The 17,633-nt window shown below is 46.8% G+C and overlaps 1 protein-coding gene and 3 non-coding genes across 8 annotated transcripts; all 4 read right to left on the reverse strand.

Moving 5' to 3' along the window:
• Positions 1 to 861: 861 nt before the first annotated feature.
• On the reverse strand, positions 862 to 17,100 carry atg16l1 (ATG16 autophagy related 16-like 1 (S. cerevisiae)). Of its 5 annotated transcripts, none has more exons than XM_054596329.1 (20): positions 16,973 to 17,100; positions 15,147 to 15,260; positions 14,953 to 15,046; positions 14,547 to 14,652; positions 13,801 to 13,874; positions 13,169 to 13,238; positions 11,742 to 11,923; positions 11,610 to 11,675; positions 11,435 to 11,521; positions 9,154 to 9,213; positions 6,824 to 6,929; positions 6,076 to 6,181; positions 5,118 to 5,188; positions 4,001 to 4,072; positions 3,478 to 3,598; positions 3,198 to 3,303; positions 2,649 to 2,798; positions 1,892 to 1,939; positions 1,564 to 1,665; positions 862 to 1,453 (listed from the first exon to the last, which is right to left on the reverse strand). In XM_054596329.1, the coding sequence occupies exons 2-20, from the start codon at positions 15,250 to 15,252 to the stop codon at positions 1,360 to 1,362; spliced, it is 1,821 nt and encodes a 606-aa protein (XP_054452304.1). In that variant the 5' UTR covers positions 15,253 to 15,260; positions 16,973 to 17,100; the 3' UTR covers positions 862 to 1,359. The 5 variants fall into 5 exon arrangements, with proteins under 5 accessions (XP_054452304.1, XP_054452288.1, XP_054452296.1 ...); XM_054596313.1 differs by lacking the exon at positions 16,973 to 17,100 and adding an exon at positions 15,514 to 15,693; XM_054596321.1 differs by lacking the exon at positions 16,973 to 17,100 and adding an exon at positions 15,514 to 15,691 and having other exon boundaries at positions 6,824 to 6,926.
• On the reverse strand, positions 3,683 to 3,964 carry LOC129097960 (small Cajal body-specific RNA 6). Its single transcript, XR_008531584.1, has one exon. It is a non-coding gene; the product is annotated as a small Cajal body-specific RNA 6 (non-coding RNA).
• On the reverse strand, positions 6,278 to 6,558 carry LOC129097953 (small Cajal body-specific RNA 6). The gene has a single exon (XR_008531581.1). It is a non-coding gene; the product is annotated as a small Cajal body-specific RNA 6 (non-coding RNA).
• Positions 12,063 to 12,343, reverse strand: LOC129097958 (small Cajal body-specific RNA 6). The gene has a single exon (XR_008531583.1). It is a non-coding gene; the product is annotated as a small Cajal body-specific RNA 6 (non-coding RNA).
• Positions 17,101 to 17,633: the final 533 nt, after the last annotated feature.

Below are 17,633 nucleotides of genomic sequence, written 5' to 3' on the forward strand. Positions count from 1 at the left end.
TGTACGTCTCTAAACCGACGTACCTGTAAACGTTTAAACTCTAAACCTTTAAACTGACGTACCCGTTAGTCTCTAAACCGATGTACCTGTACGAGTGTAAACCTTTAAGCCGACGTACCTGTACGTCTCTAAACATTTAAACCGACGTACCTGTACGCCTCTAAACCTTTAAACCGACGTACCTGTACGCCTCTAAACCTTTAAACCGACCCTGTACGCCTAAACCTGTACGCCTGTACGAAACCTTTAAACCGACGTACCTAAACCGACGTACCTGTAAACGAGTCTCTAAACCGACGTACCTATACGTCTCTAAACCGACGTACCTGTACGTCTCTAAACATTTAAACCGACGTACCTGTACGTCTCTAAACATTTAAACCGACGTACCTGTACGTCTCTAAACATTTAAACCGACGTACCTGTACGACTCTAAACGTATAAACCGACGTACCTATACGTCTATAAACTGACGTACGACTCTAAACCTTTAAACCTGTACGACTGTAAACATAGAAACAAACATTCAATGTTCTTCAATGAATTTTTGTTAATGTGATTCAAACATGACGATTGTTCCATCATGTGATCAGAGTGAGTCACTGCTGAGCTGATAAGATTCTGACAGACTCAGCAGACTGTCTGCTAGCATCAGCAGCTCTCAGCAGCTCTCACTCACACACTCACACACTCACACACTCACACACTCACACACTCACACACTCACACACTGTAACATTACTCACACCTGTTGGACACATACATTAAACATTCACACACAAACACCTTTTGTTTGATTTTTAACATAGAAAACGATAAATCAACTTTAAATGAAAACAGCTTGAGAGACGAGTATCACTGGAGATTATCATTTATTCTGGTTTCAGACTTTAAGCGCACGCGCAAACACACACACACACACACACACACACACACACACAGACGCACACGCACACACAGACACACACACACAGACGCACACGCACACACAGACACACACACACAGACGCACACGGTGTGAAGCTCTGCAGCGTTTCTTCTGTTCTCTGTTAATAAAGATTTTATTTTGAACTCTTCCATCTGGATGAAGTTTGAATTAAAACTGTAGTTTCTGAAACAATAAAAGCTTCTCAAAGCGTCAAGAAGGTAAAACGTAAACGTCAGATTCAAGCTGTGTTCATGTCCAATGTGTCCAACGTGTCCAACGTGTCCAACATGTCCAACGTGTCCAACATGTCCAACGTGTCCAACATGTCCAAAGTGTCAACAGGTCCAAAGTGTCAACATGTCCAACGTGTCCGATTCCGTCTGAGTTCAACAACAAGCCGCTGCATTGGTCACAGCCGTGCTGCTCGGCGGTCACATGTCGGACCACAGGATGGCTTTGCTTCCTTTCTCCACGCTGACCACGAACGCTCCTGAAGGCGACCAGGACACCGAGTTGATGGCCGAGCTGCAGAAACAAGACAACATGTGAAGAGTCAGTGACCTTCAGCCCGACCTGACACATCAGTCACACCTGCTGTCATTCATCATCTACTGGTCTGTTACACAGATTCTTACTTGTGGTTCCGGTCCAGAGTCCGGTCCACTTTCCCAGTCAGGACGTTCCAGATGTACAGAGCTCCATCAGCTGATCCTCCGGCCACATAGCAGCCGTCGGGACTGAACACAAGGAACAGAGGACACATGGAGCCTCACTGCCAGACTCCACTCACAATACTGATCCAGTACCAGAGAAGAGTTCTCCTGGTCCCATCGGCTCCGTTTACAAACCTTTTTACAGGAGGCTTTTAATGTGAAACATCTGAACAGGAAGTGTTGAGTAACAAAGAAAAAAAACAAAAAACAGCAAAATAGAAGTGAAGGAATGAAAACATGTTGAACTCACCTGAAGGTCACCCTGGTCCAATCAGCTCCACACTTAAAGCCCTGAGCACTACACACACACACACACACACACACACACACACACATCTAGTGCGTCCCACGATAAAACCTGAAAACAATATTAATTATCAGGATCAGAGCATTGGAGTGAATCTTTACACATGAAGTGAAGAAGGACTCACACCTGTCCCATCTAGTGCCAGCTCACACCTGTCTCACACCTGTCCCATCTAGTGCCAGCTCACACCTGTCTCACACCTGTCCCATCTAGTGCCAGCTCACACCTGTCCCATCTACCAGCCTGTCCCATCTAGTGTGCCAGCTCACACCTGTCTCACACCTGTCTAGTGCCATCTAGTGCTCACACCTGTCTCACACCTGTCCCATCTAGTGTCTCACACCTGTCCCATCTAGTGCCAGCTCACACCTGTCCCATCTAGTGCCGGCTCACACCTGTCCCATCTAGTGCCATCTCAGTGCCAGTCTCACACCTGTCCCATCTAGTGCCGGCTCACACCTGTCCCATCTAGTGCCAGCTCACACCTGTCTCACACCTGTCCCATCTAGTGCTGTCTCACACCTGTCTCACACCTGTCCCATCTAGTGTTGGCTCACACCTGTCCCATCTAGTGCCAGCTCACACCTGTCTCACACCTGTCCCATCTAGTGCTGTCTCACACCTGTCTCACACCTGTCTCACACCTGTCCCATCTAGTGCCGGCTCACACCTGTCCCATCGGGTGAACACCTGAACTCACCTGAAGGTCTGTCTGACAGCGTTGGTGCGCAGGTCGATGATCTTCACCAGGTCATCTCTGGAGCAGGTGAGCAGCTCGGTGCGGTCGTGGTTCAGGTCCAGAGAGGTCACTCTGCCGAGCAGCTCCAGCTCCTGAACTATACTCTCCGCTCTGAAACACAATCAATCATTTTAATTGATTACAATCAATCCAACAAATCATATATTTAATAATCCCAATGTTCCACATCACATAGAACCCTCTGGTAGCTGAGACACTAATGGGTCAGGTCTTATTACTGATTATTAGACATGTTATTAATAACCAACAGGTCTTATTACTGATTATTAGACATGTTATTAATAACCAACAGGTCTTATTACTGATTATTAGTTTTATTAGACATGTTATTAATAACCAACAGGTCTTATTACTGATTATTAGTGTTATTAGACATGTTATTAATAACCAACAGGTCTTATTACTGATTATTAGTTTTATTAGACATGTTATTATTAATAACTAACAGGTCTTATTACTGATTATTAGACTGGAATAGTAGAAACTGACCTGATGTCCCAGAATCGAACCTTCTTATCAAAGTGTCCGCTCATGACGCACTGCTCCGTGCACACGATGTCGTTACAGCTGGAACCAGCAAACACCGTCTTCATACCTGCACAGGTGAGACAGCAGGTGACTACTCAGCAGACTGAACACAATGTGCCGACTCATGACCCCGTCTGCTCCGTAGGTCAGGCGAGGATAGAGGTCAAACAGCTGCTCTGTCACACCTGGACACCGGTCCATGGTTGCTATGGAAACCTGTAAAAACGGCCCAACCACGTACAGACTTTGCTGCGGAGGTCCCACAGTTTGAGAGTTCGGTCGTAGCTCCCGGAGACGATCCGAGCGTTGTCCAATAGGAAGCGAGCTGACAGCACCTTCCCACTGTGACCCGTCAAGGTGTGCTGCAGGGAAACACACAAACAGGTGATCAGAGGGCCAGCAGGGGGCGCTAAACATTCACACCTGAGGGGATCGAACTGGCTCATGGTCTCAGTAGAGGAGTGTGATCAGCACTCAGGCCCCGCCTCCTCAGCCTCACGCTCCGTTCTGATTGGTTCTGTTGGATGTCACTCATCATCACACTGAGCCTGTAGGGTCTCTGTACAGACTCACACTGTGATGTCACATCCTGTCTGTCTGTCAGCAGCTCCTGGGACCACCACTGCACCACTAGAGCATGATGGGAGCACAGAGCAGGGGCTGCTGGGAGCCAAAATGGCCGATGAGGGGGATCTGAGCTTCAGACCTTTTACATGACATCACTGACCAGAAGATGTTACAGAGTGAGAACTGTAAAGACTCACTCTCAGTCTGAAGTCGTCCACGGTCCAGATCCGACTGGCAAAGTCGTTGGAGGCCGCCAGCAGGTACGAACCCTGAAGACCAGACCAACACATGAGATCAGCAACATGTCATCTCAGAAAAAAGGCCTTAATTAAAAGGTAACATCACCATTAGGACCAGGACCATGATGCAACCGAGTGCCTTCTACTTTTACTTCCTACAACAGAGACTGACTCTGAAGAAATGACCTGAAATACTACATGAAGACAGTTTATAAAGATGTCCTCAGTGTCCCTGTTTACATGCTCACTGGGAGTTTTACTTTAACATCCATCTAAATAAACAGTAAATATTGATCAATATTCACTTATGACTGATCAGCTCCATGCTATAACAGGAGAACATAAAGGGGGCTCATCAGATTAAGGACTAGAAGAACCGGCAGCTACAGCAGAAGACTCTCTGGTTGTTCTCGCGTCTTCACACATGTAAGGAACTCTGTAAGGAAGCAGATAAACATGGTCGTCTCTGGTGAAGAACTAGAACGTAGAACGTAGTGGGACTGAACAGTGTGACGTTTGAAGGCTTCATTTAATGAGCAGTTAATGTGGGTTTTGACGCAGGTGCCTTCAGGTGCATTGGAAAGCTTTGAATTTCTAGTTTCTAACGTATCAACGAGAATGTTTTCCGTATCAGTACAAAGGTTCAATTTGTTTAAATTTATTGTTCAAATTCTTCATATAAATAACACATTTACTGATTCCATGTTTTCAAACAGGTATAACATGCAAACCTTCGATAACTACTATTTATTTTACAGACTAAAGGATGAGTCATATATAATAATAATAATAATAATAATAAGATACTAATAAATAATAATAATAATAACAATGATATAATAATAATATGATAATAATAAATAATAATAATAAAAATAATAATAAATAAATAATAATAATAATTAATAATAATAATAAGATAAATAATATTAATAATAATATGTTCAGCTCTACTGGGAACATTGTGTCTTCATGTGAAACCAAAGCTGATGAACAGAACCAGTCTGAGACCTTCAACGTGGATCAAACCTCAAAACCAGGACGGGTTCAACAACCCGCCGGTAGAAACACTCACCGCGGCGTCGAACTCGATGCTGGTGATTCCAGCGTTGCTGCCCGTCAGAGCGCCTTTAGGCTCACAGCGACCTGAAACGGAGAAGAACACGAGCTGGTGACTTCTACCCCAAAGTAATCTGTGAACAGGTTAACAGAGACCCTGATGATTTATTACACATTACAGTCATTTAGCAGAGGCTTTTATCCAAAGCGACTTACAGTCAGTAGTATGTTACATATCATTCACACACTGATGACAGGCTACCATCAAGGTGCCACCATCAGACTCTAACTAACATTCATCATCAGTCCACACCGATGGCCTTCAGGAGCAACTTGGGGTTAAGTGTCTTGCCCAAGGACACATCGACTGCCGAAGCCGGATATCGAACCGCCGGGTATCGAACCACCGATCCTCTGATTGGAGAACTACCTTGCTCTCCACTACGCCACTACGCCACTGGCCTCAGAGAATAAAACCTTTGAGTTGTTGTTTGGTGAGTCGAGTCACTAACATTATGAGATTTAGTTATTTACATATAACACCATCTCATCTGCGTAGAACTGAAGATGGTTCATTGTGTTTGAAAACACATTTATATTTTCCTGCTGTTTTATGCATTCTGACTGTAAACATGACACACCCACCTGTGTGGTTAACAAGTCCACCTGTGTGGTTAACAAGTCCACCTGTGTGGTTAACAAGTCCACCTGTGTGACCGACAAGTCCACCTGTGTGACCGACAAGTCCACCTGTGTAGTTAACAAGTCCACCTGTGTAGTTAACAAGTCCACCTGTGTGACCGACAAGTCCACCTGTGTGACCGACAAGTCCACCTGTGTGACCGACAAGTCCACCTGTGTAGTTAACAAGTCCACCTGTGTGACCGACAAGTCCACCTGTGTGACCGACAAGTCCACCTGTTACAAGTCCACCTGTGTAGACCTCTGATCCCTGGAACCTGAAGAGAACTCACCTGCTACGACCTCCCACAGCTTGACCCTGCGGTCCATCCCTCCTGTTGCTAGGAGACGAGATCCAGGGCTGAACTTCACTGCGTTCACCTCGCCGTCGTGCGCTTCCTGAACACACGAACACACACACACGAACACACACGAACACAGAGAGAGAGTCAGGTTTCTCTATGAGCCAATAAGAATGTCTTCTCTGGTTGTTTTGGTCTCAGGTTGAAAACTGTAGATCAGCTCCCTCCTCCTCCTCAGCCTCATGCTCCGTTCTGATTGGTTCTGTTGGATGTCACTCATCATCACACTGAGCCTGTAGGGTCTCTGTACAGACTCACACTGTGATGTCACATCCTGTCTGTCTGTCAGCAGCTCCTGGGACCACCACTGCACCACTAGAGCATGATGGGAGCACAGAGCAGGGGCTGCTGGGAGCCAGAGGGCAGCAGGAGAGGATTGTGGGTAATCAGACCTTTTACTGCTCATCACTGACCAATGAGGTTTCACCTGGGAAACAAGAGCTGCTAAAGTTGGTTTGAACACACCTGCTTCAGTACGAGACCAGGTTCGGTACGAGACCAGGTTCAGTACGAGACCAGGTTCAGTACGAGACCAGGTTCAGTACGAGACCAGGCGAGCTCTTCTTTGGTAACACCAGGTCATTGATGACGTCACTGATCAGCTGGGAAAACGCTACACCTCAACAGACGTCACCTTCTCCCAGTCAAACCATCATGTGTCGCTCCACTGGTTACTTACAAACACGTGCAGAGCTGTTGACGGGACTCGAACCTCCGCACAGACTCCAGAAGGGGCTTCACTGTTTTCAGGTGAAGAGCTGAAAGAGTTGGCCGGTCGACGCCTGCTGGGAAAGAGGAGCACAGTCACAAACCAGTCTAACCAGTCCAACAACGCCAGTCCAACAACGCCAGTCCAACAACGCCAGTCGCCAGTCCAACAACGCCAGTCTAACCAGTCCAACAATGCCAGTCTAACAACGCGAGTCCAACCAGTCTCAAAACACCAGTCTCACAACGCCAGTCCAACCAGTCTCACAACGCCAGTCCAACAACGCCAGTCTCACAACGCCAGTCTAACAACGCCAGTCTAACAACGCCAGTCTAACAACGCCAGTCTAACAACGCCAGTCCAACCAGTCTCACAACGCCAGTCCAACCAGTCTAACAACGCCAGTCCAACCAGTCCAACAACGCCAGTCTAACAACGCGAGTCCAACCAGTCTCACAACGCCAGTCCAACCAGTCTAACAACGCCAGTCCAACCAGTCCAACAACGCCAGTCTAACAACGCCAGTCCAACCAGTCTAACAACGCTAGTCCAACCAGTCTAACAACGCCAGTCCAACCAGTCTAACAACGCTAGTCCAACCAGTCTAACAACGCTAGTCCAACCAGTCTAACAACGCCAGTCTTTCCCCCAGAGCTCTCCGTTGTTAAGACCCACTGAACTCTGGACATTTAACTCTTTATGGACACTCCTGTGTTCTGTAATTAAGTCATTAATTATCCTTAATTCTTTTATTTCTTAATGCGGAAGCCAAGTTCACGAGTGCGAGTTACATCAGGACCCTTTAAGCAGCAGACTGAAGCAACATGTGCTGAGGTCAGTCACCCTGTGGAGAAGCTGTAGCCATGGCATCACTAAGACCGGACCTCATCATAACAGTTAGGACCAGGTTTAGTAAAGACCAGCTGGTCTTCAGCCTGATCCTGAGGATGTTTAGTCTCATCAGAACCAGAGCTTTGGTTCACGTCAGTCAATAATCAATCAATCAATCAATCAATCAATCAATCGTGTGAGGACTGAATCCATTCATCTATTCTCTCAGAGTCATAGTGAGGATGTTGTTTAACGTGGTCGATTACAGTACAGAACGCTTCTCCTCAGTCACCGGTTCAGTGAATAAACCATAAACCTCTTAGGACAGAAGGGACAAGCAGCTGATGAAAACAGAGTTAATGTGATCTCACATGAAGCTGATCTGTGATCATGTGATCAGCTTTGTTGGAGATGATCCAGTCCTTATCAGAATCAATCGCCGCACAATGCATGCTGGGTAGATTTGTGTCTGACGTCATGAGAACTCTTTTCCTCCGTGTGTAAACTGTTTATGTATCTGATGTTTGGACTGTTGGGTAGAAATGACTCTACCTTCAGGTATATTTATTTATATACATGTTTAAATAAATATGACATCCAATCTTATATCCTCATTATAATAATGACATAGATCAATAAATAAGATATCCAAAACAGTCTGAAACTACAGGTAGCCTACAAATGTAACAAACAGGAAGTAAACATTTCATGACTCATTGAAGGAAGCTGAAAACAGGTTTTTATCAGCGCCCCCTGCTGCTGCTCTCCTCACCGCTCCATCTCCAACCAACCTCATGTGATCTCACATGAAGACAGATTATTGAACACTGATTATTGATTTAGTATTAAGAATAATCACTACAATCTTCACCGTGTGTTCACACTGACAGCACAACGACAAACAGCCAATCACAAGACTCCTCCTCTGACAGCCAATCACAAGACTCCTCCTCTGACAGCCAATAAAAAGTCTCCTCCTCTGACAGCCAATCAAAAGACTCCTCCTCTGACAGCCAATCACAAGACTCCTCCTCTGACAGCCAATCACAAGACTCCTCCTCTGACAGCCAATCACAAGACTCCTCTCTAAAATCTGATTAAACTTAGTGAGTATGATGATATTATTGATTGATTAATGATCCAAACAAACCAGAGTGTTCAGCCAGACGCTGCCAGCGAGGCTAATATAAATAATAATAATAATAATAATAATAATAATAATAATAATAATAACAACAGAGTCTTTTATTTAAAGTATGAGACAGAGTGAACCAGCTGTCAATCACAGAGCTGTCGGTGTGAACAGGTGAACACACAGTCCTTCACCTGGAGAGGGGGGGGGCGAGTCCAGGCTGGACACACTCAGACACGCTGCAGACAGACAGACAGGTAGATAGACAGGTGGTCAATCACAACAGGGACAGTCCAGACCTGCACAGACCTGGACCGATGATCTAATAGCTACATACCCAAATATGTTGGAGATGGAGTCCAGCAGACCAGCAGGAGGAGGCTGAGCGGTTCTCTTACTGCAGAGACACATCAGAGAGACGTCACCATGACGACATCAAACCTGCCGTTTGACCAACTGAACATCTGACCTGAACAGTTAGTTCAGTAGTCTGAGCTAAAACACGGCATGTTAATGTCCGAGGAACCAGGAACTGTGGAACATGTGTTTGAGAGAACCTGTTGTCTAATCATCTTTTCCCTCTTCACCAAGGATACGTTTAGTCTTTTTAAGGGGGTCACAAGGTCAAAAGTAGATGTTTCTCATTATCTAGACGTTGAGCTAGCATGACGCGGTGTTTCTCATTATCTAGACGTTGAGCTAGCATGACCGTGTTTCTCGTTATCTAGACGCTGAGCTAGCATGACCGTGTTTCTCGTTATCTAGACGCTGAGCTAGCATGACGCGGTGTTTCTCGTTATCTAGACGTTGAGCTAGCATGACAGTGTTTCTCATTATCTAGATGTTGAGCTAGCATGACGCAGTGTTTCTCATTATCTAGATGTTGAGCTAGCATGACGCAGTGTTTCTCATTATCTAGATGTTGAGCTAGCATGACTGTTTCTCATTATCTAGATGTTGAGCTAGCATGACTGTTTCTCATTATCTAGATGTTGAGCTAGCATGACGCGGTGTTTCTCATTATCTAGACGTTGAGCTAGCATGACAGTGTTTCTCATTATCTAGACGTTGAGCTAGCATGACCGTGTTTCTCGTTATCTAGACGTTGAGCTAGCATGACGCAGTGTTTCTCATTGGCCGTTTCTCAATACCAAGTATGGTCAAGTATGGACTTGCAAACTTGCAAGTTCATACTTGGATAGTTCGACTCGGGAGTACAAACTCCCGAGGACGGGAGGACGCAGTACGGTCATTTTGCAGTTGGAACAGCAGCGAACTTGATGACGTCACCAACGTCACGACGTCACCAACTCAGCTCGTCGGTCCCGCCTACTCCGGTTATCTTCAGTCATATATATTGACAATAAAACGAAATATGATATAAAACACAACCCTGCCTTTTTTCGTTTTCATTTAGAAAATATAAAAATATTAATATGTATATGTTTTGTGTTACATCTGCAACCACAACCACAGAGACACCGGAGCCAGCGGCACATCTGGAGAGGCCTAGCCGAGATCAGGCTGCTGTCAGCGGGCTGCATGAGCACCACCGCCCGGTCTCCTCTCTGGTCCTCTCATATCTCTATATATATATATATATATATATATATATATATCTCCTCTCTGGTCCTCTCATATCTCCGACAAACGTCGGCGCTTTTTTCAAACAGGCTCTATCTTGATAAATTGACCGCATATTTTAAGTCTTAACTACATTCTCGCTTAAAAAAATGTTAAAACTAAATTCCGTTACACAACAACAGCAGTATTTAGACAGTTATAACTGACAGTTGTGAGTCGTCTCCGCTACTGTCGTCTCTTGTTTGCTGGTGAAATGCATTCTGGGATACTTGGCTGTCCAAAGTCCACACAAGTCTCCTCCGATGCATCCCCGATATAATGGGCGGAGCGAGGACACATCCGGGTATCTGGACCGTACTTGGCTGGATGAACTTGTGTATTGGAACAGTACTTGGGCCGCGCTAGATGACGTTTCACAAGTTCACGAGGACACAAGTACAGAGAAGTTCACATATTGAGAAACGGCCATTATCTAGATATTGAGCTAGCATGACGCAGTGTTTCTCATTATCTAGCATTTGAGCTAGCATGACAGTGTTTCTGGTAACGGTAGTTTGATCAGAACAGAATGAAAGATAATCACTGAGATAATTGATTAGCTGAGAATTAATTTTAAAGATTAATAAAGAAATGTGGATAATTTTATTAATTAATTTTCCCCCTCACCGATAAGAGTATTGATAAGGAACCAAACCGATAAGAGTATTGATAAGAGTATCCATCCCTGGTTCCTGAGCTGGTCTAGTTTCATCTTCACTCTGACCCCAAACCTGAACCTGCTTCATTGGCTAAAGACAGTAAAGTTGTCCGAGGAGGCCGGCTTCTGCAATGACTGGAGGAGGCTCAATAATAAAAACAAGCTTTAGATTGTCGTCACACCTTCATCAGTATGATGACTACAGAGTATATCCGTCTCATGGCTCTCAGAGTCTGGAGGACTTCTGGTGGCTTTAACACTAGTTTTATGAATAGTGATGGTCTGAGTGTCTCCCAGTCCGGACAGTTAGTGGGAGCAGGACAGGTACTGGTCTCACCTGGGAGTTCTACTGAGCGTCCTCTTAGGGGAGGTCTCTGCGCCCCCCTTCCCTCCGTCCTCTGCCAGGACCTCGATGTCGTCGTCCCTGAGGACGGACACAGAGTCACATGGTCACTTGGAGACATGATTCAGCTTTATTTCTGTCAAACTAGATCAGAGTTGAGAGTACTGACGGCTCGATGGGCAGAGGCTCTTTGGCTGCGTCGGCCAGTTCTTTCTGCAGTTTGGCCTGTCTGCGTCTGAAACACCAATCACAGGATCAATCAGCAGTCCTGCAAAGACCCCCCTTCAGGTGTCCGGCTCACCTGCTGTCCTTCTCGTTCTCGGCGTTCAGCTTGTTGGCCTCCTGAGCCTTCTCAGCCATCCAGCGGGACACCAGCTCCTGGTTGTCCTCTGTGGTCTTCCTCAGCTTCTCCTCCAGAGCAGAGAAGGTGATCTGCAGGGCGTCATACTCGTCCTTCAGGGTCTGGTTCGCCCTCTCCAGGTCCTGAGGGAACACAGGAAGTCAACAAGATAAAAGCATCTGTGATGTAGAAACAGCTCATATTGTTTCTGTCTGCAGCCATAATAAATTCTTCCAAATTAAGTAATCAAAGAGACATTTAGATAGAAATGTTCAGACTGAAGGTCTCAGGTTGAAAACTGGAGATCAGCTCCCTCCTCCTCCTCAGCCTCACGCTCCGTTCTGATTGGTTCTGTTGGATGTCACTCATCATCACACTGAGCCTGTAGGGTCTCTGTACAGACTCACACTGTGATGTCACATCCTGTCTGTCTGTCAGCAGCTCCTGGGACCACCACTGCACCACTCGAGCATGATGGGAGCACAGAGCAGGGGCTGCTGGGAGCCAGAGGGCAGCAGGAGAGGATTGTGGGTAATCAGACCTTTTACTGCTCATCACTGACCTTCATCACGTCTCGAAACCCTCAACTGTTGAAATCTGAAGTAAACACCAGAGTCTGTTCTACAATGTGTTTCACCTTGTCATTAGAAAGTGTCTTCATCATTTCAGGAGTAACTTCTTCTTGTTATTATTATTACATTACAGTCAGTCATTTAGCAGAGGCTTTTCTCCAAAGCGACTTACAGTCAGTAGTATGTTACATATCATTCACCCATTCACACACTGATGACAGGCTACCATCAAGGTGCCACCATCAGACTCTAACTAACATTCATCATCAGTCCACACCGATGGCCTTCAGGAGCAACTTGGGGTTAAGTGTCTTGCCCAAGGACACATCGACTGCCGAAGCCGGGTATCGAACCACCGACCCTCTGATTGGAGAACTACCTTGCTATTAATAATGGCTTTAACATTATTATCCCTCTGGTTAATATCCTCAGGAGGACGAGAACCCGGTTATGTTTTTAAATCTCTCTCTCTGAACCAGCTAACAGTCAGAATGTGACTATTTGTACAGGAAGTGGGTGGAGACACGTGATTGGTTGGTGCTTCAACCCGTCATTCCAGTGCTGAAAGAGTTGTAGCTCCGTGCCACTGAGTCTTCCAGTGAAAATGAAGAGCACACCGCTTCATGAGAAGACGGCAGCGGCGCTCCCTAGGACACACGTGGTCATGTGACGGTCCCGGTACATACGGGTCGTGGAAGCTCTAACGCTGGTGTTTGATGAGGACATGCAGCCTCCATCTGCTAAAGGAGATGAGGAAGCACTGAAGGTCCAGGTAGGAACCTCGTTAGGAGACGTCAGGTCCAGGTGAGGGTTTACCTGCAGGCAGCTCCTCAGCTCCCGACAGTCTCCCTCCAGATCGCTGATCTGCTGCTGGAAGTCCAACATCCTGAAGACACAAAGGACACGCATGACGGCCACGTGTTTGATCCCCACACACTGCGTGCTGCAGGGTGTGTGTGTGTGTGCGTATATATGTGCATGTGTGTTTCTGTGTGTATGTGTGTGTGTGTGTGTATGCTTGTGTGTGTGTTTATGGGTGTATATGTGCATGTGTGTATGTATATATATGTGTGTATGTGTGTGTGTGTGTGTGTTTATGTGCATGTGTGTATGTATATATGTGTGTGTATGTGTGTGTGTATATGTGCATGTGTGTATGTATATATATGTGTGTATGTGTGTTTATGTGTGTGTGTGTATATATGTGTGTGTGTGTGTATGCTTGTGTGTGTGTGTTTATGTGTGTATATGTGTGTGTATGTGTGTATATGTGTGTGTATGCGTGTGTGTGTGTGTGTGTGTGTGTGTGTGTGTGTATGTGTGTGTGTATGTGTATGTGTGTACTGACTGTGTGTGTGTGATTTGTGTGTCTTTCTGTGAATGTGTATGTTGTGTGTTGTGTTTATGTGTGTATGTGCGTGTGTGTGTGTGTGTGTGTGTGTACTGACTTGGCCTCGTTGCTTTGGATTTCTTTGTCTTTCTGTTGAATCTGGTTGTTCAGTTCGATCACGTTCTGAGCCAACTGCAGGACAAACACGACAACATGGATCCAGACTATAGAGGACGTTAAGGACTATAGAGGACTTTAAAGACTATAGAGGACGTTAAGGACTATAGAGGACTTTAAGGACTATAGAGGACTTTAAGGACTATAGAGGACTTTAAGGACTATAGAGGACTTTAAGGACTATAGAGGACTTTAAAGACTATAGAGGACTTTAAGGACTATAGAGGACTTTAAGGACTATAGAGGACTTTAAGGACTATAGAGGACTTTAAGGACTATAGAGGACTTTAAGGACTATAGAGGACGTTAAGGACTATAGAGGACTTTAAGGACTATAGAGGACTTTAAGGACTATAGAGGACTTTAAGGACTATAGAGGACTTTAAAGACTATAGAGGACTTTAAGGACTATAGAGGACTTTAAAGACTATAGAGGACGTTAAGGACTGTAGAGGACTTTAAGGACTATAGAGGACTTTAAGGACTATAGAGGACTTTAAGGACTATAGAGGACTTTAAAGACTATAGAGGACGTTAAGGACTGTAGAGGACTTTAAGGACTATAGAGGACTTTAAAGACTATAGAGGACGTTAAGGACTATAGGTCACTCTGGATCACGATTCTGAATATGCCGGTTCAGGTGTTGCTGATGACATCACTTCCTGTGTGTGATGCAGGTGACCCACCTCTCCTCGTTTCTTGTGCAGCTCCGTCAGCTCCTCCTGGTGTTTGATTCTCATCTGAGACATCTCCTGCTGCAGGACGTCACTGCGACCGGAGTCGGACCCCGAACTGAGGGACGAGACGGGGACACGTCAGGCGGACGTGTCACGACAAAGGGGACACGCTAGGGGGACGTGTCACGACAAAGGGGACACGCTAGGGGGACAGGTCACGACAAAGGGGACACGCTAGGGGGACAGGTCACGACAAAGGGGACACGCTAGGGGGACAGGTCACGACAAAGGGGACACGTCAGGGGGACAGGTCACGACAAAGGGGACACGCTAGGGGGACAGGTCACGACAAAGGGGACACGTCAGGGGGACAGGTCACGACAAAGGGGACACGTCAGGGGACAGACAGACTCACTTGGCCTCGTGTCCTCTCTGGACGTCATACTTGTCCGTCTGGTATCTCTCTGATAGAACAGTCTGCAGGTCTGACTTCTCCAGCAGACGGTTATCTAAACACAGAGAGACAGACAGTTACCCGTCTGTCCACCCGAGACAGACCGTCTGTGAGAGACGGGAGGTGAGACGGGAGGTGAGACGGGAGGGACTCACACTGGAGGACGATCTCCTCGAAGGCCTGTCTCTGGACTCTGTCTCTGAGCTTCAGCTGATCTGAGATGTGTCTCTTCCAGGAAGAGTCCAACCGCCGCTCCGCCATGACACCACCTACACACAGTCACACACACACACACACACACAGAGTCACACGCACACACACACACACGCACACACACACAAACACAGTCACGTACACACACACACACACACACACACACACACACAGAGTCACGCACACACACACAAACACAGTCACGCACACACACACAAACAGTCACACACACACCAGAGGTTTTATAGTCAGTACTTTACAGTAACAGAGAAACGTTCTTCTAGATGAAGGACAACCGAATGGGCTCACGTGCTAAGAGACTAGTCATAGTGGAACCTGCTCTGCGTGACGTCACGTGGTCCGTCCCGAGTTGTTTACGTTCTGCTACGCAATACAGTGACGTCACAGCTCATCAGGTGGCTCACCTGGAGAACACTATCACGTGATCCTCTGCGGATAGCTTAGCTCTGTTAGCATGTGCTGCTAAAGGGAACACGGCCAGGCTAACATGCTACAGGCTAGGAGCCTAACAGGCTAACATGCTAACAGGCTAGGAGCCGAACAGGCTAGGAGCCTAACAGGCTAACATGCTAGGAGCCTAACAGGCTAACAGGCTAGAAGCTAACAGGCTAGAGGCTAACAGGCTAACATGCTAGAGGCTAGGAGCCTAACAGGCTAACATGCTAACAGGCTAGGAGCCTAACATGCTAGAGGCTAGGAGCCTAACATGCTAACAGGCTAGGAGCCTAACAGGCTAACATGCTAACAGCCTAGAGGCTAACAGCCTAACAGGCTAACAGCCTAACAGGCTAACAGCCTAACAGGCTAACAGGCTAACATGCTAACAGGCTAGAGGCTAACAGCCTAACAGGCTAACACCCTAACAGCCTAACATGCTAACAGGCTAGGAGGCTAACATGCTAACATGCTAACAGCCTAACAGGCTAACAGCCTAACAGGCTAACAGCCTAACAGGCTAACAGCCTAACATGCTAACAGCCTAACATGCTAACAGGCTAACAGGCTAACATGCTAACAGGCTAGAGGCTAACAGCCTAACAGGCTAACATGCTAACACCCTAACATGCTAACAGCCTAACATGCTAACAGGCTAGAGGCTAACATGCTAACAGGCTAGAGGCTAACATGCTAACAGCCTAACAGGCTAACACCCTAACAGCCTAGAGGCTAACAGCCTAACAGGCTAACATGCTAACATGCTAACAGCCTAACATGCTAACAGCCTAACAGGCTAACAGCCTAACAGGCTAACAGCCTAACATGCTAACAGGCTAGAGGCTAACAGCCTAACAGGCTAACATGCTAACATCCTAACAGGCTAGAGGCTAACACCCTAACAGGCTAACATGCTAACATACTAGAGGCTAACAGGCTAACAGCCTAACAGGCTAACAGCCTAACAGGCTAACAGCCTAACAGGCTAGAGGCTAACAGGCTAACAGCCTAACATGCTAACAGGCTAGAGGCTAACAGCCTAACAGGCTAACATGCTAACACCCTAACAGCCTAGAGGCTAACAGCCTAACAGGCTAGAGGCTAACACCCTAACAGGCTAACATGCTAACATACTAGAGGCTAACAGGCTAACAGCCTAGAGGCTAACAGCCTAACAGGCTAGAGCGCGGTCGCGGTCGTGTGAGGTCAGACCAGCAGTCCGCTCTGTGGGAGCCCGGCCACAGGGCTGCGGGTCCACGTGACTCGACATGTTAGCACGCTACGTTAGCCTCGCTGCTCGTCACAGACTCACATCAGCCGCTCTGCTCCGGTTAGCTGTGCGCGTGTCCTCACGGTGTCGACGGCTCTGCTCTCAACCGACATCAGCCGCGTCCCTCCAGACCAGCGCCATCTTACCTCCTGCGGACACTTCCGGGGTGGTCGCACTGTTATGACGTGTTTCAGCCAGCGCGGAAAATTAACCAATGACAAGAGCTGAGCATCCTCCTCCATTAACCCATCCTCTCCTCCATTAACCCATCCTCTCCTCCTCCATTACCTCCATCCTCTCCTCCTCCATTACCTCCATCCTCTCCTCCCATGAACCCATCCTCTCCTCCATTAACCCATCCTCTCCTCCATCCCATTAACCCATTATCCTCTCCTCCTCCATTAACCCATCCTCTCCTCCATCCTCCATCCTCTCCTCCATTACCCATCCTCTCCTCCATTACCTCCATCCTCTCCTCCATTAACCCATCCTCTCCTCCATTAACCCATCCTCTCCTCCATGAACCCATCCTCTCCTCCATTAAACCCATCCTCTCCTCCATTAACCCATCCTCTCCTCCATGAACCCATCCTCTCCTCCTCCATGAACTCCATCCTCTCCTCCATTAACCCATCCTCCATCCTCTCCTCCATTAACCCATCCTCTCCTCCTCCATTAACCCATCCTCTCCTCCTCCATTAAC

The sequence above is a fragment of the Anoplopoma fimbria genome, chromosome 1, assembly GCF_027596085.1.
Source record: "Anoplopoma fimbria isolate UVic2021 breed Golden Eagle Sablefish chromosome 1, Afim_UVic_2022, whole genome shotgun sequence".
In the NCBI taxonomy this organism is placed as follows: Eukaryota; Metazoa; Chordata; class Actinopteri; order Perciformes; family Anoplopomatidae; genus Anoplopoma; species Anoplopoma fimbria.

Bases quoted from the DNA above. Each gene is read 5' to 3' on its own strand.
- atg16l1 (XM_054596313.1), bottom strand. The intron at 5,189-6,075 runs GTGAGTTCTCTT...TCTCCGTTTCAG, and splicing joins GCTGTGGGAGGTCGTAGCAG to GTCGCTGTGAGCCTAAAGGC. The intron at 1,666-1,891 runs GTGAGTTCAACA...CCTTGTGTTCAG, and splicing joins TGGACCAGGGTGACCTTCAG to TCCCGACGGCTGCTATGTGG.